This window comes from Myotis nattereri (assembly GCF_964212035.1).
Source record: "Myotis nattereri genome assembly, chromosome: 19".
Taxonomy (NCBI): Eukaryota; Metazoa; Chordata; class Mammalia; order Chiroptera; family Vespertilionidae; genus Myotis; species Myotis nattereri.
The window spans coordinates 12,136,288-12,164,243 of record NC_138095.1 but is presented as its reverse complement, the minus strand read 5'-3'; the positions used below and the strand labels follow the sequence as shown (position 1 = coordinate 12,164,243).

Here is a 27,956-nt window from a genome sequence, read left to right as displayed (position 1 = left end):
GAAAATTATTATTAAAAATATTTTTATTGACTGAAGCTGATCAATTCTCATAGAAGAACAGAGAGGCACATAGTATATTCTTTAAAAAAATAAATAAATTACAAGTTAAAATGGAAGTGTTTTAGACTTTAATATATATATTTTTAAATGCATATAAAACTTGATCTTTCGGCAAGCTGTTGTTTGTGTGAGCCGATGAGACAACTACCTATCATTTTATGTCTGTTTACACAGCCACGTCCAGAGCTGAAACTACAAGAAAAGAGAATGCTATTTCTCATATAGTTGGAGCTGACTTCTAATAAGCTACTGGTTATAATGCAAGAGGGTCTTTTTCTCTTTTAGCATAATCCCAAGTTTGTGTATCTCCAATAGAGAATAAGTTCTAATTTCTTACACGTGAAAAATATTTGACACATGCAAATTGTTAACTTGAAAACAAACAAAATACAGGTGTTTAAAAATTGACTTTCAGTTTCTGCTCCCCTTTGGTGTGAAATCACTGCTTCTGCGGGATTACAATCCTCTTTTTGTTTTCAAGGTTAAGTACTAGGTATTGATGTCTGCTTCCTACCTTCTGCATAGATGAGAGACCAGCTTCTGTAGGAAGGAAATACAGTGTTAATAAAATCAATGATGCTGGATTGTGTGCTAGGAACTCCCAGTCTCTAAAAAATTAAATGTATCCTGCCTTGGCCGGTTTGGCTCACTAGATAGAGCGTTGGCCTGCGGACTGAAGGGTCCTAGGTTCAATTCTGGTCAAGGGCACATGCCAGGGTTGCGGACTCAATCCCCAGTAGGGGGCGTGCAGGAGGCAGCCAATCAATGATTTTCTCTCATCATTGATGTTTCTATCTCCCTCTCCCTTTCTCTCTGAAATCAATAAAAATATGTTTTAAAAGAATTAAATGTATCTTAATTTTCATCAACATAAGGTCATGCAAAATATTACAAATATGGAAACTTCTCAGTAGAGAGAGAGGAGGGATAGGAGAGAGGAAGAAAGGGAGAGGACTACTAAGGCTTTCTGCTTTCACAGGTTTTTTTAATGCTCTTATGCTTCCATCAAAAACAACTAAAATGATGAATACCTTCTAACCTAAACTGGGTTCTACAGAAACTGCATGTGACCTGAAGATTTGATAGCAGGAAACACAAACTGAGAAAGTGCTTACTGGGTCAATAAACCTTTCTCTACAACTTGAAACTCCATGAAAAGACTTCATCCCAGATATTCAGATGAAATGTTCATTTACATTCTTCTTTTTTTAAATATATTTTATTGATATTTTACAGAGAGGAAGGGAGAGGGATAGAGAGTTAGAAACATCGATGAGAGAGAAACATCCATCAGCTGCCTCCTGCACACCCCCTACTGGGGATGTGCCCACAACCAAGGTACATGCCCTTGACCGGAATCGAACCTGGGACCTTTCAGTCCACAGGCCAACGCTCTATCCACTGAGCCAAACCAGTTAGGGCTGTTCATTTACATTCTGATTTTGAATGCTCTATGTGGTCACTGCCTTCAATTTAAAATTCTAGGTATTAAGAACAAGAACTTTTTTTTATCTCCACTTCTTATACAAGTAACTGACATTTTACCCTGATTAAATTTAGAAGGTATGTATAAATAGGTCAAACCAAAGAGAAAGAATTGCAGGTCAAACAAACGTTAAGCCTTAACTCCACCTTATCAGCGTTCCCAAGTTACTCATTAAATCTCCATTGAGATAGAAGGCGAGATAAGCAAGGTGACTTACCCACGAATATTGAATATTGAAGTGGACTTTTGTTTTCTTCTATTACTGAGAGCCGTTCTTTTGAGCTGACTCTTCTGAGGCTTCTAAGTTCTACAAAACAACTCCCAAATTAGTAACCAGGATAGAAAAACGAGAAGATACTTAAGAAGACAATATTCAAATACAGCAGGTGTTCCTTGAAAAGATCTCAGGGAAGTAACGAAATACAATGAAGGAATTTCATTCCACGACCAGCCATCCGACAAGGACCTACTGATTTCCTATTCGTGTGTGGGGCCCTTTGTCTCAGGGTGGAGCAGGGATGCTGTTTGTTTACCACACGTGTTGGGGCTGAACTCTGGCTAACGCCCACAGATACCTGGCTCTTTGTCAGCCTCCATATAGGCTCGGCGGTGAGCCCTTAATGCAGACAATGGTCATCAAAAGAACCAGCCACCCTAAGTGTTCTCATTCACTGAGTGCCTACTGAGGGCTTAGTCAGCACTGTTAGGTGTTTGGGGGGATTTTTTTTTTTAAGAGAAAAAAGGAGGAACGAGAAGGATGATACCTGGAAAGACAGAGGCAGACACAGGTGATGAACTTCAGCTTGTCGGGTAAGCCCCCTTCGCAGCTGCTTCCTCCTCCCCACGGACTTCCAGACCTCCCTGCCTGACCCACGCTGCCCTCTCCACTCAAACAGCCTTCCTCTGTATCTTACAATCTGATGGATTTGATTTTATTCACTTAAAAACACGATTCTAAAAGGGATCCATAGGCTTCAGCAGCCTGCCACACAAAAAGGGATGATACCGCCCTAACTGGTTTGGCTCAGTGGATAGAGCATTGGGCTGCGGACGCAAGGGTCCCAGGTTCGATTCCGGTCAAGGGCATGTACCTTAATGGTGGGCACATCCCCGGTGGGGAGTGTGCAGGAGGCAGCTGATCAATGTCTCTCTCTCATCGATGTTTCTAACTCTCTATCTCTCTCCCTTCCTCTCTGTAAAAAAATCAATAAAATATATTTTTTTAAAAATCAATAAAATATGTTTTTTTAAAAAAGGGATGATACCAAAGGTCTCAAACTAGTAATGAGGACATCCAGTCCCCTGTACCAGTCAAACCGCCAAGTCCAGCCTCAGGCCAAGTCCCTCCCCACCCCCACACCTCAGCTCCTAGGAAGCTGCCGTGGGGGAGGGGACGGGTCAGCTGTGCTGTGTTATATTCTTTCCTTTTTTCTCTGTTTTTAAGTTATTGGTATATTTTTTCAATAGTTAATTCACTGATGTGGTTTGAAAAGAAAAATCATGTATATTCTTATCCCCATCCCCTTTCGTAAACGTGGTGAATACCATATGAACCTTTCAGTATCTTGCTTCTTTTCACTTAAAAATATACCCTGGAAATATTTCCACACCCAGATCTTCCCGTCTGTTTCACGGGTAAGCAATGTTCCTGCGCGTGGACACCGGGCTATCTCCTAACCTTTGCTGTTATAAAGCAATCCTGCTGTGGGAGATTACCTGTCACACATGCAGGTGTGTCTGTAGGAGGGGCTCCCCAAAGACTCAGTTTTCCTGCGACTTTGAGGAAACAGAGCCAGGTCCCTGCCTGAAGGCGAATGACTTGTGCTCCCCCAGCAAAGGATGAGAGTGCCTGCTTCAGGGGCAGGCTTTGAAGTGAGACCTTTGTCTCTAGCAGCAGATGGCAAAACCTGGAGAAGCAGAAAGGCTGCTCAGAATGCTCCCCTATTGCAAAAAAACGACCAGAGGGGCCCTGGCTGGGTAGCTCAGTCAGAGTGTCATTCCGATACACCAAGGATGAGGGTTCAATTCCCAGTCAGGGCACTTATAAGAATCAACCAACGAATGCATAAATAAGTGGAACAACAAAACTAACTCTCTCTCTCTCTCTCAAAATTAAAAAAAGAGAGAGAGGGATCAGAGGGGAGGAGTCTGTAAAGTTCACTGCCAAGTGGGTTTTTGCTCATTGTTCTCCCAACATCCCCAGAATCACTTAATCCACTGGAACACACATTACATCCAGAGCCAATATTCTTCCCAACTAAATGATTATCTGATTCTAGCTGCGGGATGTTAAGTAAGAGATTTAGTCACTTTCCTCACCTGTAAAATGAAAGGCTGAGATTAGGTATCTCTTCTGGGTCTGTCTAGCCCAAAAATTCTCTTAAGCCAAGTTTCACCAACCTCCATCAGCTTCAGTGACTTTCCCTCTATACCTGAGGTCACTGTTTAGCCTCTTTCCTTCACTTTTCCTACCAATTCCGTCAGGGTCTTTCCTGAGCATCCTGTGTAATGGGCCCTGTGCTATACCTGGGGATGCCACCTGAGTAAGAGGGGCACTGAGGGCTCAGGGATGAGCAGGGAGCCATGGAGTCGGTGATCAGGTGCTGAGACGCATGCTCTGATGGAGACATACCCACACACACATACACATCCTGTGCTATGAGGTCAAAAGTGAGGGAGCTACAGATTATGTCTCTGATAGGAATTCAACATCAGGCCCTAAAGAAGAGGCTGAGCCCTAGCTGGTGTGGCTCAGTGCATAAAGCTTCGGCCTATGGACCAAAGGGTCCTGGGTTCTATTCCAGTCAAGGGCATGTAACTTGGTTGCAGGCTCCTCCCTGGCCTGGAACCTGGTCAGGGTGCATGCAGGAGGCAACCAATCAATGTGTTTCTCTCACATCAATATTTCTCTGTCTTTCCTTCTCTTCCACTCTCTCTAAAAATCAATGGAAAAAATATCTTCGGGTGAGGATTAAAAAAATAATAAAGTAAAAATAAAGAAGAGGCTGAGACAAGAGCCTGAGGCTGGGGATGAGAAGGAGTCTGTCAGCGATTATACTGAAACACAGCAGTTCTGCTGCGACACTTGCTTTGAAAACAGGACTTTGCTCCAACACATCTGGTATATCGGGGAACAAATCTGAGCCCAGGGTGAAGTTTGCATTTGTTCACATGTGATTTTTGCCCACGAGAAACACAAGGTGAAATGCACCCTGCTGGATTGAGCCATGCCATGCAGGAATACACACACACACACACGCACACACGCACACACACATGCACACACGCACACGCACACACGCACACGCACACACCCTGGCAGCCACACCCACCCACCCACATCTGCTGCTACCCCTCTGCATCTGACACCCCTTCTTCTCCCATTTCCCAATCAATCTCCAGCTGGAACCTCTCTGACACGCGAACTTCATGTTTTTTTCAAGGCGAAGTGCCGTGTTTACTGCAGTACTTCCCTTATGCTTGCTTTTAGAAAGTCCTATGTGTTAGAGGTACTTGAAGTATTTATGAGTAAAATGATATGATATCTAGGAGAAAACGTGTATGGACGGGGAGACCAAACAAAAATGACAGGAAGTTGCTGGCTGCTGGAGGTCTGAGATTACAGAATTCCTTCTACATCCGTATGTACTTAAAATTTTCTATAATAAGGTATGCTTTCTTAAATCCCCAAGTAATTAGAAAGAGGAAGTTTGGGTGCAGTGACATTAGAGTATGACATTTTCTTCCTCAAAACCAGCGTGCTGCCCCCTCCCCCCGAGACATAAAGAAACTTGCTCACTGCCTGGCCAGCGACGCGGTGCAGGAGGACTCGGTGGAGCGTTCAGGTCCTACACGTGGGGCCAAGAGAAGAGGAAGCACCTACCTTCTTGGCAGCGCCGTTGGCATTCTCAGAGCTGATGGGGAGCAGAGTGCTCAACTCCAGGTCCGTGACCATCTGGCGAGATTCTGCCAGCAAACGCTGAAGCTTGCTGGTGGGAGAAAAATCGTCCTGGGAAGACAATGCAATGTCAGCATCCATGATATGAAGAAGCATATTTAAATGTTTAAGTATATACTTTTACCTAGTAAAAGTACCAATGCTTTTACATAAATACCTTTATAGAATAAAAGTATAAAAACAAACATGGAAGCAACTTCAGAATAGGGGTTAGCTGGGGGGTGGGGGTGCGTGGAGAATGGGAGAATGTGGAATTTACACCTTATCTGTAACACTTCATCTCTTTGCATGTTACAGTCTTCACTTTTTGTGTGTTTAAAATAATGAACTAAAGTTGATATGTCAATCTCAGCTTGGAGAGCCTGAGGGACATCTTGCCTAAAGCTGATCTGTAGGATACTCGCAGGAATACGCCAGGCTTTTCTAAGTGAAATACAAACCTTTTCACTGGGCAACGCTGCATCTTTGCACCCGAACAAAATCCTAGGTGAATTCCTTTTCTCAGAAGGGGACTCTGTCTCCAGCAACTTCTCCTCCTCTCTTATGGCAGCACCCACACAGTGGGAATGCTGGATGGCAATGAGCTCGCTGCGAATAAGAAACCAAACGGAAACAGACATCTTGAAACGGTAGTGAACATGTACCAATACTCTTATGCTTAAAAGTATCTCGACAGGACAAAGAAAAAGTTGTTTCTCTTCTTTAATGAAGTTGTAAGTAGAACACTATAGATCTGAATAGACCATTTGAGAAAAATATTATAAATTAATGCATACCCTTTGCAATAAGAATTAAAACAAGATTCTTAGTTAAAGGGTAACTATAGAATAAAGAATTTCTCTCCTCCCCCAGCAAAAAAAAGAAAAGAAGGCTCAGAGACAGGATGAACCAAAAAGGGGGAGAATTAACAGAGTATAATTTCTGAAAATTTTAGTGTTTTGGTTTGTGAGACCGATTTCTGTCAATGGTATATAAAGGTCCTTTTGTGTAAGTAGAATGGCATGGCTGTGGCTCATTAATTCTATAGTTTCTCCAAATCAGAGAACAGACACACGCAGCTAAACTTCTAAGTATGTTATTCGAGTTGATAATGAAAGCTGCCGTGGCTCGGATGGGAGGCAATGGCCCCTCCTCCGCCATGTAACCTGTAACTAGGTGAGAGCAGGCTGCCCTGGCTTCTCCCTCCACGGCTAACCTCTAGCTGCCAAATGGAATGGTGTACAGATGTGAGCACTCAGATAATAAAGTGGGTCACAAGTTCTCACAATCTAAGGAAAAGCAGGCAAATAGAATTATCTTTTCTACTTCATCACGTACTTGTCATGCGATGCCCGGCATGTGCCTCTGCTGGCCGAACAAGGAGTCACTCCTGATTATTTCATACCAGGGAGGTCAAAATGGTCTCGAAAGAAAACTCCAGATTTAAATTTTAATTTTCTTGCATATGTTAAACTTAATATATTTCCACTTTGCTCTTAAAACCATCTGACGCTGCTTTTCACTTAACATATGGGTGTTCTTGTTGGGGAGTGAAGTCTGTAGTGGTGCCCTACCCATAGATACCATTATCTAAAGAAGACCTTTAAAAACCAAGTATGACCCTGGCTGGTTTGGCTCAGTGGATGGAGCATCGGCCTGCAGACTGAAGGGTCCCGGGTTCGATTCTGGTCAAGGGCACGTGCCTTCGTTGCAGACTAGATTCCTGGTCCTGGTCGGGGCATGTGCCGGAGGCAACCAACCCAATCGATGTGTCTCCCTCACGTAGATGTTTCCCTCTGTCTCTCCCTCTCCCTTCCACTCTCTCTAAGAATCAATGGAAAAATATCCTCGGGTGAGGATTAACAATAACAACAAAAAACAAGTATGATCACATAGCACTTAGTATGACAACCAATTTTTTAAAATTTTGCAACTGATGGAATACCTATGCGCATGATTGTTCAACGACTCAGGCTTCTAAAAGAGCCAAAGGACAACCCATATAATGCAAGTTCTAGAAACAAAATGTAGTCATAAAGTCCTATGAAAGTCAAAGGCCTCAATATAGAAACTCTGTCTTTTCTGTGATTTAAGGCTTACCAGGTAGGTTTTATTTGAAAATAGCTGACATTATTATAGCATCACTTAACCAAAAAATTCAGCCATCCTGACAATATGATGAGTCTGAGTAATGCATATCAGCTAATAACACATATGCAGCTTATGCTAATAACTAACCCATTTTCTTCTCATAGCTTTTCCAGCCTGTTACATATAGGTATTCGTTCTCTTGCAGATTTTAAAGAGTAAGAAAGTTTGGAAAATGTACAGTGAACGCAGAGGCAGGAGCAGTTGGGTATGTGAGTATGTGTTTGGGGGCGGGGGGGGGGGGCGCAACCCTGGAGAAGGATGTTACCTGGGATCCAGGCAATGTGTTTGGTCTGGACACAGAGACACAGCTTACCCAGCCAAACCCTCCCAGAGCAGCACAAAGTGACTCACCTCTTTGTTATTAAATAAAACACATCTTCCCACCCACCCAGCATGGCTCAGTGGTTGAGCATCGACCTATGAACCAGCAGGTCACAGTTCGTTTCTGGCCAGGGCACATGCCCTGGTTGCAGGTTCAATCCCCAGTCTGGGGCGTGGAGGAGGCAGCCAATCAATGGTTCTCTCTCATCATTGCCGTTTCTATCTCGCCCTCTCCCTTCCTCTCTGAAATCAATAAAAATATTTTTTAAAAACCATATCTGGCCCTAACCGGTTTGGCTCCGTGGACAGAGCGTCAGCCTGTGGACTCAAGGGTCCCAGGTTCGATTCTGGTCAACGGCATGTACCTTGGTTGTGGGCACATCCCCAGTGGGGAGTGTGCAGGAGGCAGCTGATCGGCGTTTCTCTCTCTCTATCCCTCTCCCTTCCTCTCTGTAAAAAATCAATAAAATATATTTTTTAAAAAAGTATCTGCCCAACCCACAACAACCGGCTTTGTTTTGAACCAAAACCTTTGCCTCAAAGGCTGTGCTAGGTGCAGGTTTTTCACTGGACTCAAGTTCAGTTTCCACACAATCAAAAACTCAGCAGCCTCTGCCGCAATGCAGAGGAAACGTGTTGCCTCCAATATTACTCACATGCAAATATGAGGCGGCTACTGCACCACCTGCTGCGAACATGAAACCTCACTGACCTCGTGGAGTTGTACTTTGTTCCACTGGCACCTTCCGCACAAGTGCACATGGACTTGTGGCGAACGATTCTCTGCAGTTTGGAAGGCTTGAAGATGCTCATCCACTCCATGTCGGACATCTGGCCCGGGGCCTCGACGATGAAGTTGCTCGGGTGGCAGCACCTGAGCTCACCTGTGTCGTTCTCGCCCGGACGGGCTTCGCTTCTCTGGCAACAGAAGCCCGATCTGTCCAGGGGGTCTTGGCATTCGGCGTCCAGCTTCTCGGGCCGTTTTGAAGCAGAGCAGTCAGCCAGGCCCAGGTAAACGCTGACATCACGCCAGGGCTTCTCATCAGGTGAAGCCCGTGTGTCTGAGAGCTGTCTCTCTTCCATCTGAATCCCGAGACCATTACCTTTGGGGGATTTTGCGTGGCTCTGGCACAACGTACTTTTATTTTCGGGTTCAAACTGGAGTTTTCCTCCCAGAGACCAAGACTTTTGTTTCTCCGTTAAGTCTTTTGCAAACAGAGATGAAACAGCAATGACACTTTTTCCCCCAAATGAAGTATTAACCTGGAGCTTCTTCTCTTTGCACACTTCACAAGAGCTCTTGTCTGACCTATTTTGCTGAACAAACATGGTCTCAAATTTTTGGTCCTTAACCAGTGACTTCTGATATTTCTCCTTCATATCGACTTTTGGGTGGTAATTTTCAAGGTCAGATAAACACATGTCTCTGCTACGGTGGCGTCACAAAAAACGGAAGTTATAAGATACACTCAATACTGTCATTTTCAATAGTTCACCCAAACCTCATTAGTTGAGCCACATTCTAATAAGACCCATTTGCCTATTAACAAAGAAACAGGAAAATCGAGGTAAGAGCAGGCTCGCCCTCAGCTCGCCGAGCTCCTCCAGCAGCTATGCACAGCGTTCTTTGCATGACTCCTTTTGGGCCAGTACCCTGTCCTATGTATCATTATTTGCGCGTATCCTAGCCCCATGCCTATAGTATTTTGAGTGCTGAATGAACAAATGACTCATCCCTGTAGTTTCTACTTTAACTCAAAGCCTTCTACACAACAGACACACAAATAATATTTAATGATTTTCTTTTCTCAAATGGCTAAATTAGGGTCATGCCTAAAATTCTAAGCTCTGGTCTCACCACACCCTGGGATTAAAATGTTTATTATTAACTCACATAGATTTATTCCCTACGACATAGGGAATAGCAGTAGATGCTGGCCCACAGCAAGTACTTAAAAATATGACTAAAAGATGGAATAAAATACAAGATTACATTAACAGCCTCTTCCTGTGGTTACCTGGACTCCAGGGCCTTGGATTCCTCCATCTTTGAGTTATATATGTGTATTAACTCCTGAGAATTTTCCACATTGAAATTCAAAAACTGTAGATCACTCTGTTGTTTTACGTAAATCTGCAGTAGATATTGATAAGTCAGTATAAAGTGTAACAATAAAACCAAATCGGGCCAACAATTGGGCACTTTCAAGTGTTAAAACAGATCAGTGACTGGAGAGAAGTTAAAAGCTTGTGCTTTGGTTTTTTTCCTGTATCAGCACTGAGATTTGTTAGTCTAACTTGTTTCCTAACTTTTAATGACTGTAAACAAGACCCTATCTGCTACAATGAATATAAAATACAGCTAATGTAGCTGGGATTCCAAAAGCACCATAAACAAAACCAGCAGACGTGCACATTTCCTAATTTGATGTTTGTTTTTAAACATGTCCCACCTGATAACTGTAGAAGAAATGTAACTGGGGACATACCTGTCTCAGACTATGCAGTTCTGCATTTGTTCGTTCTTGCTTTGACTTCGCAATATCAAGCAACTCATCTTTCCTTTTCTCTCTCTCTGCTATTGAAGAAAAAGTATTATTAAAACACTTTTCATCAGCCACATTAACACAAACCTCTTCATGTCCAAAAAAATATTTTGAGAAAAGATGTTTAAGAAATCAGCCTAGCAAATAATCTTTTAAATTATGTCAAGAAATGGGTTTATTATAGTATTATCTAACAAATTCCATATATTTTACTTAGGAAATCATAACAGAATATAAGAGTAAAAATTGGTGAATTAAAAAGAAAAGAGACTGTCAGAATATCCTGTGTTTTTTTTCTTCCCCTGACATCCCACAGCATTTCATTCATAGCATTTGTTTGGTACTAAATTTTCTGGGCCTATGAGTTTCTTAGCAAATAGCAGAGTGCCTGGAACACAAATACTGATCCAAAGATTGATTGAATTCAGTTCTGAAGCTATAAATATATCTTAAATATAGCTACCTAGCTATATATGTATCTTTAGCAATATAAGACATTACTTTGAGCCCTAGCCGGTTTGGCTCACTGGCTAGAACGTTGGCCTGCAGACTGAAGGGTCCCAAGTTTGATTCCGGTCAAGGGCACATGCCCAGGTTGCGGACTCGATCCCTAGTTAGGGGTGTGCAGGAGACAGCCAATCAATACAAATTCTCTCTCATCATTGATGTTTCTAGCTCTCTCTCCCTCTTCCTTCCTCTCTTAAATCAATACAAATATATTTTTTAAAAAAAGACATTACTTTGAGACAGCAATCCTAATAATGGAAATAGTGACCTCTACTGGTAGAAACGTATTTTCCACATTAGATTCAAATTAAGAATTCAATTTTATTTGAAAAATTTTAAATAAAATGCTGCATTTTGCCCCCTTTACTTTATAGGAATGTATTCTCTTCCTAGAATGCAGGGCATTGAGGGTAGGTGTGAGTAGACAAAAACATTTAATTTTATTTCTAGTTGGAATTTTACCTCCATATCTATGATTTCTCTAATACATGCTACCAAAATGAAAGCCTAATAAAATCCTCTTGGCTGGCAGGGATAGGAATAAGATCTATATATCAGTGATTCTCAACTGGGAGCAGAGAAAGGAGAAATTTTCATCACTGGAAAATGAGATTCTGGGGTAGGTAGGGAGGGGATAAAGTATGGCAGAATATGGAGAGGAGAGAATGAAATTTTTGTTTACCAGAAGGGGTGAAGTTAAACCTTACTGACAAACTTGCTTTTAAATCATTAAAAATTTATCTCCAGCATTATTTTTAGGATCATACTGATGTAACAAAACACGTTACTATTTTTCCAACCTTAATAAATTACAGGTAATCTACTTGCAAAACTGAAAAAATGTGGAATTATTAATTTTTATATAGTATTCGCACAAGTATAAACAATCTTCCTTCTTCAATTCATAAGTCTTTCTTAATGAATTTTTAGTGAGAAGTACAGTCACAGGCTTAAGCTGGAAGGGAGGGCAGCTGATTTTACAAAAGAGGAAACAGGGTTAACTGGGAGGTATTGTAACAGTTTTAAAATTCCCTGCCTGGTCCCTCCCCACCCCTCAAAGGGTGCTTTAAAAAAAAAAAAGAAAAAATGACTTTGAGAGACTATAATTCCTTTAGCCTGCCATAGTAGTATTGTAAAAAGTTTAGTATCCTATTCAGTCATTTAAACTATTTTTACCAGTAAAAACCAATTCATCATGCAGGCAACTCTTCTCTTGCTTGAGGCGAATGATCTCTTCTCGTTGTTCATTATTCTCTGTTGTCTTTTCATTTAGATCCTCTTCACAAATAGAACAAACAAAAAAAAAAAGTTCTCAAATAAACACTAGTTCCTAGAAGAAGACACACATTATGACTACGTCTCATGTCCTCAGCACCCTTTCCAATGAACAGGAAGTCCTGTTAAACCTACAGCCAAAATATGCCCCATCTGCAGCAGCTCATGGCATCACTGGCAATGACCCTGGCCAAGGCTTTGCTACCTCTCACCTGACTGGTCTCCCTGCTGGAACCGTGCCTGCTGTCCACAGTGCAATGAGGGCAACCTTTTCAAAATAAAAATCTGCTCATATTACCCCTGTTAAAAGCCTCCTGCCATACTTAGGTTGAAATCCAAACTCCTAATGATAAGCCCTCCTGGCCTGGACCGGCCCTGCCTGTCACTCTCCTTCTTCTTTCTTTCTGTTCCTTGAAGGTCTTCCAACCTCAAAACCCACTAGGGCTTTTGCACGTGCTGTTCCTTCTGCCTGGAAGGTTCCCGGCCCAGATCCTCACATGCCAATTCTTCCCATCATCCAGGTTTCAGCTCACACGTTCTTCTCAAAGATGCCTTCCAAGTCCACCCAAACTGAGTTTCTATTTCCCTCACTCTCTAGTCCACTATCTATTGTCCTGTTTTTCTTCTTTTTTAAAGTTTTAATAAATATTCAATTTATAAAATAAGGCATACTAACACTAAAACAGGCTTTTTCCGTGAATATTTTACCTTGGTATGCACAGTATCCAATAAATACTTATCAAATGCCACATGTACCCCAGGGGCTGTGCTATTAACTGCAGACCCACACAACGGAGATTGAGTAGCCCCGCCGCCAAGGCCTGCCTATGGCCGTGGTTCTAGCTGGAGCCACAAATGGACACAAAACTATGACCTGCCACAAGTCAGAGCATCCTCAGAACAAGACCAAGTCGTCTAAGTTCAATCAGCCACAACAGTCACACAATCTCAACAGCAGCTCGCAGCCTCACGAGGTGCTGTGGGCACACCACAGGACAGAGGGAGGGTGGCCTCCACCCGCCACGGCTCTGTCACTCTAAGGGGCTTGTTCCACAGTGGGCGTTGGTCTTCATGTCTAAGGCGGTGACTGTGTATAAAATGACAGTGCCTCTGCCCACAGTGGGGAAAGGCCAGAGGAAAGCAGATCTACCTCCACAGCCTCTGAAGACACATTTCAATTTTGACTCTATCACCTATGTCCATATTCAAGTACGTAGCACTAACCTATTTCGTATACCTACCCTTCAGTTCATTATAAAACCTCAAGTAATATTACTCAGAAAGAAATGAATCATGGAGCTACTGTGAGAATGAAAATAGAAAAGGAGAACGCAAAGGAACCTTTAAAAATAAAACATGCTCCAAAAGTCACTCTTGGCAGATCGTGCCGTTCGCGGCAATTCCTCACTGCTCCCTGCCTGCCTCCCACAGTTGCTTGCAAATCCTCCCAGGAGAAGCAGAGGATATTTCTCCACCACCTGACTTCGGTTTGAGCCACGTGACTTGCTCTGCTCAGTAGAGTGAGGGGGAAGTGAGGTGTGTCAGGTCCTCACATTTCTGCTTCCTCTCTGACACTTCTGCCTTCACCGTGGGAGGAAATGCCTACGGTGAAGAGATGATGTACATGAAGTGGAACTAGCCCAGATGAGCAGCGTGGCCTCATCAGCTTCCTGCCTCATGAGTGTAACAAAGACTCACTGCTGCCTGCCACTGAGATACTGTCCTTGCTTGTTACCGAGCAGTATCAGCAGTACTGACTGACTGGTGCAGCCAAGGCAGGATTATGTAACAAATATCATGCATTATGCAGCTTCCCCAACTCTGCTATATATCTCATAGCACAGAAATGGCGTATGAGATGAACATTTCATGGTGGGACCTAGCCAGCAACAGATCTACTCTTGATCTTAAGATTCGGTAAACCTGAATGAAGGAATATATTCCCAGAATAAAATGCTTACATTTATATCTCTTCCTTACCTTTTAGTTTATTGATTTCAATCTTAAAGGTCTTCAATTTCTGCTTATAGTCTTGCTTTTCTTTCACGATACACGTCTCCACCATCTTGGCATCGTGCAAGGCTTGCTCTAGCAATTTAAATTTCCCCGAACAGTCTGCAATGTGATTGACTGCCTCAATAATATCTTTGTCCTAAAAACCACATTTGGAAACTATTACAGGAGATTTTTAAATTCCCACTAATCAATATGAAGTTTACACTTGGTGTTAAGAAGTCATTGTGTGCCAGGTTTCAGCCCGTGCACTTTTCACGTGTTAACTCATTTTATCCACACGGTAACTCTCCGAGATAGGGGGTATATTGATCCTCAGGTGACCCATGAGTCAATAGTAAGTTGCCCATGGTTACACAACTAGTTAGTGATGGAACTCCCATTTGAACCAACCAGCTGGCCCCAGAACCCAGTGCCACCCACCCTAGCTTACTGTCTCAGAAAAGCTTAGAACCAGACAACTCAACTCCCTGGAAAACTGCAATAACAGGAGGGCTGGTGGCCCTTGAGGGGGCTTATGCTTTGAATCACAGATAAATCCCAGGGGCCCCACTCTTCCTCCCCTTCTTTTCGGCTGCTAAAATGACAGACTCCAAGACCTTCTCCCAAACCTACCCAGATCAGAACCTCTTACTGTTGAGGTAATTTTTTAATTACAAAAAGAGGATATCTGCTGGCTGAAAAGCAATTCAAACAATACCCAAAAGTATAAAAATAGTAAGAGTTCTTTCCCTCCCCGACTCAAATGGGATAACTATTAGCAGGTTTTATTCCTGCCTAAGGTCACAGCTTTCTGCTCCAGCATCTTATGCATGCTCATGAAAAACCTCACAGTCTACACACCTCACACTAGGAGGACTCATGGAGAAGGAAAGGGTTGGGCAGACCATTCAATAGCTGATGGAACTTTGTGATCAGACCAACGTTAGCAAATCCCAACATCCCTATTAAGTACATGAACACAGTTCAGCAAATGCCAACACAGACGCATTAGCTGGCCTAGCCTTTTCAGCAGCATCATTAGCACTCACAGCTCTGCCCAGAGTTTGTTATGACGGAACACACAGTGGGTGTTGAAGCCATGAAGCTGGTCATTACTTAACTAAAGAAATTCTGGAGCTTTTAATATTTTTCTCTTTAATATTAAGAAAACTTGGCCCTGATCACTTCAAAACATTAATGTGCTGGGGGAGGGGGAAAGCACATATGAATTAGCAAGATTGTCCCACTCTACCAACATCATTCCCCCACTTGCCAGTTGTCAAACATGTGTGTTATGGCAAAAGAGACTGTTTATCAATCACTGCTCATGACATGTTAGTCACTATCTATAATAATAAAAGCTTCATATGCTAATTAGACCGAACATCCTTCCGGGCAACATTCCGTACAAAGCCAGGGTTGCGAGGGAAGCCAAGGTCCTGGGTGCCAGCAGCCAGAGGGAAGCCCGGGTCCCGGGTGCCATAGGGAAACCAGTGCCGGCAGCCAGGGGAAGGAAGGCCTTCTCTTGCACCAATTTCATGCATCGGGCCTCTAGTAAATATATAAAACTGCTTGATTGCTAACAATTTTTCTCTCCATTAAAAAAAAATTAACAAGCTCTGGCTGGTTTGATAAGTGGTTAGAGCTACAGCCTGTGGACCAAACAGTTTCAGGTTTAATTCCTGATCAAGGGCACGTGCCTGGGTTGCAGGTTCGATCCACGTCCCTGATCGGGGAGCATGTGGGAAGCAACCAATTGATGTGTGTCTCTCTCTCTCTTTCTCTACCCACCCCCTTCTACTTTCTCTGAAAATCAATGGAAAAAATATCATTGGGTGAGAATTAAAAAAAAAAAATTAACAAGCATTCTGATTGCCATGAGACCTAACAATGGATCCCTCGGAAGAAAACGAGTTAATCCGGGTTAATCCGGGCATGCTAGACCATGGAATGGGACTTGGAGACAGAAACCAAAAATGGAGTCTTGCCTCCTCTCCCAATGCCTTGAGGACATCATTTCAAACTCGCTTCTCTCATTTCTGAAATGGTAGCTCTATCAATCTGCATAGCTATGGATTTAAGTAAGATTGTGTATGTGACTATCCTATCTAATAAAGAGGAAATATGCAAATTAACTGTTACTCCGTCACAAATATGGCGGTGCCCACAGCCACAAGATGGCAGCACCCAGTCCCCTAAGCCCAGCCGGGTGGGGGCAGGCGGCATGCGCACAGTCCAGCTGGACCTGGCCTCAGCCCCCCAGCTGCCTAGGGCTGGCCCAAGGCACAGGCAAGCCTCGGATGATGGCTGCCCAGCTGCCCAGGGACAGCCAGAGGCTCAGGTAACCAGGGCCAGCCGAGGTTTGCGCTGCCAGCAGTGGCAGCAGCAGAGGTGTGATGGGGGCATTGCCTTTCCCTGATCGCGGGGTCGCCTCCTGCCCTTGAGGGCTCCCCGACTGTGAGAGGGGGCAAGCCAGGCTGAGGGCTCCCACCTCCAGTGCATGAATTTTCATGCACCGGGCCTCTAGTACTTTATAAACTACAAAGCACCCCAGCAGATGGAGATCGTATTATTCTGAATTACCTTTAGCTTTATCATTGTAGTGAGAGACTGTTCTCGAGCCTGTAGCTGTCCTACCTGAGCAGAAAGTTCCACTAACGTATTGCTGAGATTTTCGTTTCTAGCCTGCAAGGGAACAACACATAAATGCTAATGTATGAGCCATCGAAAAGCTTTCATTACTGTCAGCAGCCACACTCTATGTTCATTCTTCTATTTTGTTTTGTTTTTTCTTTAACTTTTTTTTTTGTAACAAAATGGGCTTAAGTAAGCAGTCATCCAAAGGAATACAAACATCTATTTCTCCATTACCTCTAGCATCCTCTCAATACAAGTGTTTGCTCTACTGAATTATGTTTATAAACATGTTTATAAACATGTCTACTCCCTAATGTCTTTTATGTATAATTCTAGGTTGGCAAGAAAGAAGAAAATGAATGAATGAAAACAGACTTCCTTTGCTAAAATAAAGTAGTAGTGAACTTCTGTGCATTATTTTTTACTCTGTGTTGGGGTACTGCCACTTGCCAGATTTTTTTTAAACCACAGAACTATAGCTGATATAACTATTGTATATATCAAGCATGTCAAACTCGCGGCCCATGGGCCACATGTAGCCCACAATGAATATTTTTGTGGCCCAGCCAATATAACAGTATGTAAAAACATTTTAATAAAAATTTCATAACTTAATTTTGACAATATCCTGTTATACATAATTATTAATAATGAACTACAATGTTCGCTAATGACGGATTACTATAATCGTGTTGCATTTATTTCCCTTACGCACCTTATGCGCAGGCGCACCATTTCTCTCCACTAATACTAGCAGCGAATATTTTAGCAGCCGATGGCCATGTCATTAGTCTTGTACTGACCTGTTTGGTGTGCGCAACAGGAAATATTTCACTTTCAGAGAACAAGAAAAATAGGTTTATTGCGTTACACTTATTAATTTGTGCAATTATTCAGTGTCTTGTAAGTTAATGTTCAAGAAAAAATATTAATTTTTATTAAAATGTTCTATTATTTTATGTTAATAATGTTTCATTTATTTCAGCCCTTTGTATTCAGCATGTCTCTATTGAAATAAACCTACGTTTCTATGAAAATTGGAGCTTTTGTTTTTTTGCGGCCCACATAAACTTAAACCTTGTTTATTTGGCCCGTGTTAACCTCTGAGTTTGACATGCTTAGTGTACATGATGTATTTACTGGTTAGGAAAAAAGAATAACCAGGCTTTTAAAAAGTTATCTTCATGGTGGAAACTTAACTGCATATTACTAAGTACAGTTAAGTTTCCTCCGTGTGAAAAGACTACAATTCTAACCATTCATTTTAACCATATGACATTCTGGAAAAGGCAAAATTATGGGGGCAGTGAAAAGATCAGTGGTTGCGAGGGGCTCTGGGAGGGAGGGATGGAGCACAGAGAGCTTTCAGGGAGTGAAACTTTTCCGTACGATACAGTGCTGGATATGTGTCATTATACATTTGTCAAAACCCTTTTGATGATAATGATATGTCCTGTATGTATATACTGATTGTGATAAATGCACCACCATGGTAAAAATGTCCATAATGGGGTGGGAGGTGGGGGGGTGTATGAGAAATCTCTGTACAGTCCACTCTATTTTCCTGTGAACCTAAAACTGCTCTAAAAATAGTTTATTAATTTAGAAATATCTTCCAGCTATGCAGCCCCCATAATGCATTAGCCCTAACCTCCAAAGTGGTAATATTTGGAGATGAGCCCTTGAGAGATAATTAGAATTAGAGGTCATGAGAGCAGGACCCCATCATGGGATTAGTATCCTTATAAGATACCAGAGAGTTTGCTCATTCTCTCTGTTCCCAACACAGCAAGAAGGTGGCTGTCTATAGACCAAGAAGAGAGCCCTCCCAGGAAACTGACCCTGCTGGCAGACACCCTGATACGGGACTTCTCTCTGCCAGAACTGTGAGGAAAGAAACTTATGTTCATTAATCCCCCCAGTCTATGGCATTTTGTTATGGCAGCCTGAGCTGACGGAAATACTTCCTTTTGTAAAAAATATATTTTTATTGATTTCAGAGAGGATAGGAGAGGGAGGGAGAGATAGAAATATCACTGATGAGAGAGAATCATTGGTTGGCTGCCTCCTGCATGCCCCACACTGCGGATTGATCCTGCAATCTGGGCATGTGCCCTTGAATGGAATTGAACCAGTGATGCTTCAGTCCACAGGCCGACAGTCTATCCACTGAGTCAAACTGGCTAGGGCTGAAATACTTCCATTTTTAAATTGAACATATCAATAGATTCTAGAATAGTTTTTACTTAGTTTGTAATTACAAACTCTCTACGATAGTAATCTGAAAAGAGAAAAGAGGCATACGATAAAAGCTATATTATTATTGTAAATTATTAAGCCCCATTGTATTACCAAGATCTATACTGAATATCATCACTATGAAACAAGAAGAATATGAAGGATGGAATAAAAAATGGCTTTCTCTCTGTGCCTCTCATAAAGCATGAGCTCAAAAAAAAATGTCTGATACCAGGCCAGTGTGGCCCAGTGGTTGAGCATCAACCAATGAACCGAGAGGTTGTGGGCCCAGTCCTCAGTGGGGTCATACAGAAGACAGCTGATTGATGTTTCCCCTTCATCTACCTTTTTCTCTCTTTCTCCCTTCTTCTCTCTGTAGAAATCAATAAAAAAATCTTTAAAAAGATAACTCAGGGATGGGCAAACTTTTTGACTCGAGGGCCACAATGGGTTCTTAAACTGGACCGGAGGGCCGGAACAAAAGCATGGATGGAGTGTTTGTGTGAACTAATATAAATTCAAAGTAAACATCATTACATAAAAGGGTACGGTCTTTTTTTTTTTTAGTTTTATTCATTTCAAACGGGCCGGATCCAGCCCGCGGGCCGTAGTTTGCCCATGGCTGAGATAACTGATGACTACCCAGTTCATCAATCTTACAGATTTTATTTCTAATATGCCTCTAACATGGGTTAGATATCTGTTTATCATATCAGATAAGACACAGTTCTTTAGAAGACACAGTTCTTTGAAGTGCCCAAAACTTGGTGATACTGCTCTCGGACTTTGAGAAAGGCTTTCCAAAATAATCCATTGTTGATAAAATGATAGATGTTATTGAACCAAATGGCCCAACAGTTAGAAAAGGGTTGTCATGTAGCTTTATCTGCAGGACAGACAGCTAACAGAGCAGTACAATGACGATGCACAGCTATACTTTCACACACACGCACATGCATTTTTAATGGAACCACTGAAATATACCAGTAAATCGTCAATAACTGAAACACAACCACAATTTGAGCTAGTGAGGCTGATCACAAAATCAAACCCACCTCAAGGTCTTCAGAGAGGAGAGAGGAATGGGTTGCCTTCTGAGCCATTTCCTGAAGCTGGAGCTGAGTCTTCTGCAGAGCTGTCTGGCATTCCGTCTGACTAGATTCTAGCGTTTTTACCTTCTTTGTGAGTGACCGGATTATTTCAGTTCTTTTATGTAGTTCACCTGAGGGAAATTTCACCAGTCACTTATTTGTGGTCAGAGCTGAAGCTTAAAATGCATTATTTTCCAATACATCGTTAAAAAGTAATTGTGCTAAAAAAAATTTTTAAAGATAATTCTTCTTTTAAAAGTTTGTATTATAGCTCCAGCCAGTAAGGTGGCAGGTTCAATTCCCAGTCAGGGCACATACCCAGGTTGCGAGTCGGGTGTGTGCAGGAGGCAACTAGTCAATGTTTCTCTCACATCAATGTTTCTCTCTCTCTCTCTCTCTCTCTCTCTCTCTCTCTCTCAAATCAATCAATAAGTTAAAAACAAAACACAATTTCTAAAGGTTCACTCCTAACACACAGTGTTAATGGGAGCTCTACTCAGCACTCTTTCCACATGTAAGCACTTTGTTCATCTGACTTCAATTCACATTGTATTTGTCTGTTTGATTGTGGGTATTCACGGTCCTCCTACTGTCACTGACACTGAACTCCAGGGCAGAGGGTGCTGTGAGCCCTTTTCATGTGGAGCCTACAGAAGTGCATACTAGTACCAGTCATGGCTGCACGCATTGCTGACCTTCCAATTTGCTGCAACGCTCTTCCAACGTCAACACCTTCTGCCGATCCTCCTCCCACGACAGAAGTTGTCTCTGATGTACTGCAACCATTTCATTGAGCTCTTTGTCTCGATCTTTCAGTTCTCCAATGAGCAGCTGCAGCTCTTTCCGTTGTTTCTCGATAGTGGAAATCTCAACCTCTGACCCGATGTTCTAATCACAGAAAGTGGTTTTCACACAAAATAAAACTCATCAATAGGATAAATTAGCCAAAGCCTATTTTCCAAATAATTATATCTTCTTGTGCTGCCAATTCAAGGTAGTGATGTTAGCTAAGTTTTATTTGCTCTTTATAATGTGGCATCAAAATTATGTATATTTAAAACAAGATCACACCTACTGTTCACTGCTTCTATCATTTTGTAATACCACACACACCACTCAAAAAGTGGGGCTGGCCCGGCTGGTGGGGCTCAGGGGTTGAGTGTTGACTCATGAAAGAGGAGGTCACCGTTCAATTCATGGTCGGGGCACATGCCCAGGTTGCAGGCTTGATCCCCAGTAGGGGTGTGCAAGAGGCAGCCGGTGGAAGATTTTCTCTCATCAATGATGTTTCTATCTTTCTCCCTCTCCCTTCTTCTCTCTGAAATCAATAAAAACATATTTTTTAAAAAAAATTTTAAGTGGCTAAATTACAAATGAACCCATCTCTGCATTTTTCTTTGCTGTCAACCCTTTTCTTGTAACAACCAACAATATTATCCCTCACCTGCTCCAGCAATTCTGGAGCAATCAAGTAAAGAGAAACATGAAATAATTACTGGTTAAAAGTAAATAATCTTCATAGCACTTAACACATCTATATAAACTCACTCTATCAATTTAACATTGGGACTAATCCAAACTCAACATACCTAATAAAAAAACAAATCTTATAAAGGAAAGTTTTCAAACATACACAGAAGACAGAGAACAGCACACTAAACTCCCCTATGCTCAGAACCCACGTCCTGCCATTATCAAGATTTTGCCACATCTGTTTCATTTTTTTTCCCTTTTTGTTGCTGATGAAAAGAATACATTTCACTCATACATACTTCAGTATGCATCTCTAAAAATGAACATTTTTATATAACCATAATGCCATTTTCATACCTACCAAAATTATCTACAGTAATTCCCTTTTAAGCATACATCATTTTAAAATCTAGCGCAGGAAAGTTGGTCTGACCTAAGTGGGGGTCCAGAACCAGCCACTGGGTGGCTCTATAATCTTGGACTAGTTCCTTAACTTTAATTTAAGCCTTAGTTTCCTTCCCTATAAAACGGCAATAACAGCACTGATTATTCTTAGAGTTGTGTGGATTACTCAGGGGCAAGAGAAGCTCTGTAAAGTACTTCATAGTACTCAGCACATCACAGGCACTCAACAAGCATTAGCTATTAAGATTTTAAGGTACATTTCAAAATATGGTACTGTTCCCATCAATGAGATAAAGAGCTAAATGTATTACTTTAAGAATTCTATCTTGAAATCAGGTGGGGTGGCTCAGTGGTTGAGCATCGACCTATGAATCAAGAGGTCACAGTTTGAACCAGGAGGTCACCTATGAACCAGACATGGTCAGGGCACATGCCTGGGTTGTGGGTTTGATCCCCAGTGTGGGGCATGCAGGAGGCAGCGGATCAATGATTCTTTATCATCATTGATGTTTATGTCTCTCTCCCTCTCCCTTCCTCTCTGAAATCAATAAAAAATATCCTATATAATAAAAGGTTAATATGCAAATCAACTGAAAGGTAGAACAACCGGTCACTGTGATGCGCACTGACCACCAGGGGGGAGACGCTCAATGCAGAAGCTGCCCCCTGGTGGTCAGTGAGTTACCACAGGGGGAGCAATGCTCAGCCAGAACCCAGGCTCACCGCTGGCAAGCGCAGCGGCGGTGGCGGGAGCCTCGCCTGCCTCTGTGGCAGCACTAAGGGTGTCCGTGGGGAGAGGGCCTAAGCCATCAGTTGGACATCCCCTGAGGGTTCCCAGACTGTGAGAGGGTGCAGGCTGGGCTGAGGGACTCCCCCCTCCCCCGAGTGCACAAATTTCATGCACCAGGCCTCTAGTATTTAAAAATATAATAATTCTATCTTGCCCTAGCCAGTTTGGCTCAGTGGATAGAGCGTCAGCCTGCAGACTGAAGGGTCCCAGGTCCAATTCTGGTCAAGGGCACATGCCTGGGATGTGGGCTCAGTCCTCACCAGGTAGCTGATCAATGATTCTCTCTCATCATTGATGTTTCTATCTCTCTCTCCCTCTCCCTTCCTCTCTGAAATCAATTTAAAAAATAAAGAATTCTATCTTGAAAAGTTAGTGGAGGCCATGTACATCATTCCTGCTTTCTGAAAAATACAATTTGTAAATAAACAGAAACAATGAATGGGTTACAGTTACTAGTAACTAAACACATAAGAAAAGGAATTTGAGTTAAGGGATTCCGAATCACAAGACCTGAATTCCAGTCTTTGGTAAGCCATTCATTCATTCATTCATTCATTTGTTCAACAAATACTGAGCACCAAGTGGTTGGGGATACAGCAAGGAGCATATATTCTAGTACCGGAAAACAGGCAACAGGTCAAGTATACAAAAAAAAGTTCATCCCATCGCATACCGATTAATGCAAACCTAGAGCAAGTTCACTTTCAAGGCTTTTTTTTTTTTTTTGTAAACCAGAGTTGCAGAGTGCTCCCCCACTGGCAGGTTACTGTGTATAAATTAAGGACAGGAAGGGAGGTGGCCTAGAGAAAGCCGCTCTACAAATGCCCACTGTCATCATTAAGAAGTGAACACCTGCCCTGTGGCCCGTGTGACTCAGTTGGTAGGGCATCGTCCATGCATCCACAGGTTTCCGGTTCCGGTTTGATTGCCCGTCAGGGCACAAACGGGGTTGCCGGCTCATCCCAGGTAGGGGGAGGGGGGGCCGTGTTTCTCTCTCACATAGATGTTTTTCTCTCTCTCTCTCTCTCTCTCTCTCTCTCTCTCTCTCTCTCTCTCTCTTAAAAAAGAAGTGAGCAGCCGAACCGGTTGTGCTCAGTGGATAGAGCGTTTGCCTGCGGACTCAGGGGTCCCAGGTTCGATGCCTGTGGACTCAGGGGTCCCAAGTTTGATTCCGGTCAAGAGCACGTACCTTGGTTTCGGGCACATCCCCACTGGGGGGCGTGCAGAAGGCAGCTGATCAGATCTCTCTCATTGATGTTTCTGGCTCTCTATCCCTCTCCCTTCTTCTCTGTAAAAAAATCAATAAAATATATTTTTTAAAAAATAATAATCTATTTAAAAAAAAAAAAGAAAGAAAGAAAGAAGTGAGCACCTGGTCCCACCACTGGTCTTAACGCCTGGGTTGGACAACAGGTTTCTTTTGAGATAAGGAAACGGGATATGACACTCCATCCCTCCGGTTTCCCTTATTTTAAATCTGAAGCGGAAACCGTGCCCCAAAGGCCACCCGAGTTCGGCCAAAATGCACACGGTGCCCGAGGTCTGCCTGCCGGTGGCGCCCAGGCCGCTCACCTGGCGCCCGGCGAGGAAGGTCACTGTAGGGTTCATAGGTGTTTCCTCCGCCCCCGGAGAAAGTCGCTCTGCGCAGCGTCACCTTGGAAACGCCATAGCGCGTCTGCCCACAGCGGTGGGGGTGGGGGGAAGCCCAGAGCCCGGGAGCCCCGCGCCCTCGGCCCAGCCGGCCCAAGCGCGCCCCCCAAACCGCCTGCCAGGACGACCTCACGCGCCAGGGGCGGGGCCGCCCCCGGGCTCTCGCGATACCTCGGTAGCAGCGCAACGAGATGCGGGAAGCTGGCTCCCACCAGACCACGTGCGGACACCGCTCTCACGATGCTTCATGCTTCCGAACCCGGGCCTGGGACTCCAGAATGATTAATCTCAGGATATACGGCCCGCAAAACAGGTTAATAAAGGACGAAAATTAAACTTTCTGTCCCCATCACCCTGGGTTATGACACTTGAGTTGCTCACCTAGTTCCCTCTGGCCTGCCGTGGGCAAACTATGGCCCGCGGGCCGGACCTTCGGCTGTTCTATCCGGCCCGCGGAGCCGAAAGAGCGGAGGGTGCTCTTGCTCTCCCTTCCGCTCCTTCACCAGCAGCAGTGTTAACATGCATTAGTTCACACAAACACTCCATCCATGCTTTTGTTCAGCCCTCCGGTCCAGTTTAGGAACCCATTGTGGCCCTCCAGTCTAAAAGTTTGCCCACCCTGAGTCTGGCCCCACTGAACTGCGAGCTTTTTAGCTGCTGCGTATAACTCACACTGAGAACAGTATCTGGCATTCAAACGAGTACATGGATGGAGGAAGGCACCAGCCCTGGTAGCCAATACTTGTTGGCCGCCCAGCAGACAGCTCTAAACTAAGAATCGCAATTAAGCCCTAACTGTTTTGGCTCAGTGGATAGAGCATCAGCCTGCGGACTCAAGGGTCCCAGGTTCAATTCCGGTCAAATGCATGTACCTTGGTTGCGGGCACATCCCCAGTAGGGAGTGTGCAGGAGGCAGCTGATTGATGTTTCTAATTCTCTATCCCTCTCCCTTCCTCTCTGTAAAAAATCAATAAAATATATTTAAATAAATAAATAGTCATTGAGTTTAAAAAAAAAATCGCAATTAAAAAAAATTGGTTAGACTCTGGATGTAGCTCTTGAACAGCAATGAGAATCTTGCAACTTTATCATGACAAAATTTACCACATTCTGGGTTGAACCTAAACCTTTTCACGTGTTGTTTCATAGTCCTCCCTCCTTCCCCCTTTTACTCTTCATGTTATATAGAAAATGAACTATGAAAAAATACTTATCCCTGACAAGTAAATAATACATTTAATCCCTGGTCACCCACCCCCTACTGCTTAACCCATACGCTGGCACTGCTGCCAAGACAAGTTACCAAATAGTCTTATAGTATTTCAACTTTATTTTTTGATTGTGAATTAGCAAAACACGCCATTGTGTTTATAAAATCTGAAATGGAAAAACAAAATTACAGTTTGCTTTCAAGCTTCACTGATCTGGGTGACACTTGCCTTCATAGGATAGACTCATGTTTTAGGAGAACCAAGACAATGTCTTAGAATTTAAAATCAAGAAAGAAAATTCTGACAAGTTATTAAAAATAGCTTATCCAGCCCTGGTCGGTGTGGCTCAGTTGGCTGAGCATCATTCACGCACCAAAAGGTCACCAGTTCAATTCCCGGTCAGGGCACATGAAGGAAGCAGCTGATGGATGTTTCTCTCTCAAATCAATAAATACATATTTTTAAAATAATGTATATCAAAACTATATTTGCATTGAAGTTGCCAGCTTAATCATGACAAATCTCCTACACATATTATGAGGTAGGCTGTTTAAGGGTTAGTATTCTTTTTGCTAAAAATACTAGACTGTGAAAACATTCCACAAAACACACATAAATAGGATGTATGAATTAAAGTCATGCCTTGTTCTACTACTTCATTTTAAATATATCTTTTTTTTTATTGATTTTTTACAGAGAGGAAGGAGAGAGGGATAGAGAGTTAGAAACATCAATGAGAGAGAACCATTGATCAGCTGCCTCCTGCACACTCCCCACTGGGGATGTGCCCGCAACCAAGGCACATGCCCTTGACCGGAATCGAACCCGGGGCCCTTGAGTCCGCAGGCCGACGCTCTATCCACTGAGCCAAACCGGTCAGGGCCTACTACTTCATTTTAATCAGAGATTAAAATATACTCTATTTTAAATTAAGGTCAAAGAAACACATTCACACATGTTATACACAAGGACAATTTTAATCCTGCATTTTCCTGCAGTAACATCCACTGCTGACTATATATGGATTGAAACTGCATTTGCCAAGAACTGTGAACATTAAGAATCTTTACATGAAGTCACATGTGTTGATATAGGCATACAGACATCTTCCAGCACCAACAGCATACATAACACACACCGCATGGTCTCAATGGATGAATTTGCTTCATCAGATAATCATATTTAGTAAAATTCACAGTTAATGCAGAATTTCTTTTTTAAATTTACATCTTTACTACACATTCTAAGATTTTAATTATTTATAAAAACATTCAAGATTGTAATTTGCATGGCAATAAACAATAGGTTCTAAATTTATTAAAAGAATCTATAGCAATTAAAATACCACCAGTCTTCAACTTGTAGCACCTGGCTTAAGACCTTTATAAAAACAAAAGTTTAAATTTGTTTAGTGCATTCATTATAATGGTGTTTCTCTTGTGAGAAAAACATGTTTCAGTTGCTATTTCCCAGACAATATATTGAACATGGGTTTATAATATCTGCAACTGGTTAGCAGTTTACACTCAGCCAGAACAAGGCCTCTGTAAATGGCCTTCCACTCAGAACGATGACAATGTATGAAACGGTTTGGGGTCTGCCCCCTACTTAACATTATTAAACATGTTTCCAAGTGTTCTTGGAAAATATTTTAAAATATAGGTGTAATAGTCTACTATATGAATGCACCATCATTTCTTTAACTATCTCCCAATTGTTCATTTATATCATTTGCAGTTTTTTTGACAGTAGGAGTAACATCTTGATGAACATAAGACATACCTTTAGGATAATGTCAAAGAAGAGGTTTACTAGGTCAAACAGTGCAGATGGTTTTAAGGCTTGTCATATACTTGATGAATAATATTCAGAGTAGCTTGAACAACTCCAACCAGCAGTATGTTTATGGGCCCACAAAGTGGACTTGGTTGGTAACAATGAAGCCCATTCAACCACAAATCTATCAGATGCTCAGGCATCTCAGAATTATCACACCGAAGAAGCAAGGAGATGATTATGCCTGGGGATGAAGCCCAATTACAATTCTTTAAAACGTCACTCAGCTTTAAACCAGATTAAATCACGACCATTTGGAAAATGATACACAAAATAAACTTCCCACAAAAAGTCTACAGTGTTTTTCCAAAAATAAAAAGTTTAAAAGACAGAAAGAGAAGTCAGGA

General features: G+C 42.6%; 1 protein-coding gene across 1 annotated transcript; it reads right to left on the bottom strand.

Annotated features, from left to right (window-relative positions):
* Nucleotides 1–7: 7 nt before the first annotated feature.
* Nucleotides 8–24,701, bottom strand: CCDC62 (coiled-coil domain containing 62). The gene is made up of 13 exons (XM_081114187.1): nucleotides 24,485–24,701; nucleotides 20,940–21,132; nucleotides 20,209–20,375; nucleotides 16,862–16,963; nucleotides 14,264–14,435; nucleotides 12,185–12,286; nucleotides 10,445–10,533; nucleotides 9,974–10,089; nucleotides 8,668–9,384; nucleotides 5,945–6,092; nucleotides 5,430–5,555; nucleotides 1,764–1,853; nucleotides 8–600 (listed from the first exon to the last, which is right to left on the bottom strand). Exons 1-12 carry the CDS (start codon nucleotides 24,518–24,520, stop codon nucleotides 1,806–1,808), a joined length of 2,016 nt encoding a protein of 671 aa, XP_080970313.1. The 5' UTR covers nucleotides 24,521–24,701; the 3' UTR covers nucleotides 8–600; nucleotides 1,764–1,805.
* Between the last annotated feature and the right edge of the window lie 3,255 nt (nucleotides 24,702–27,956).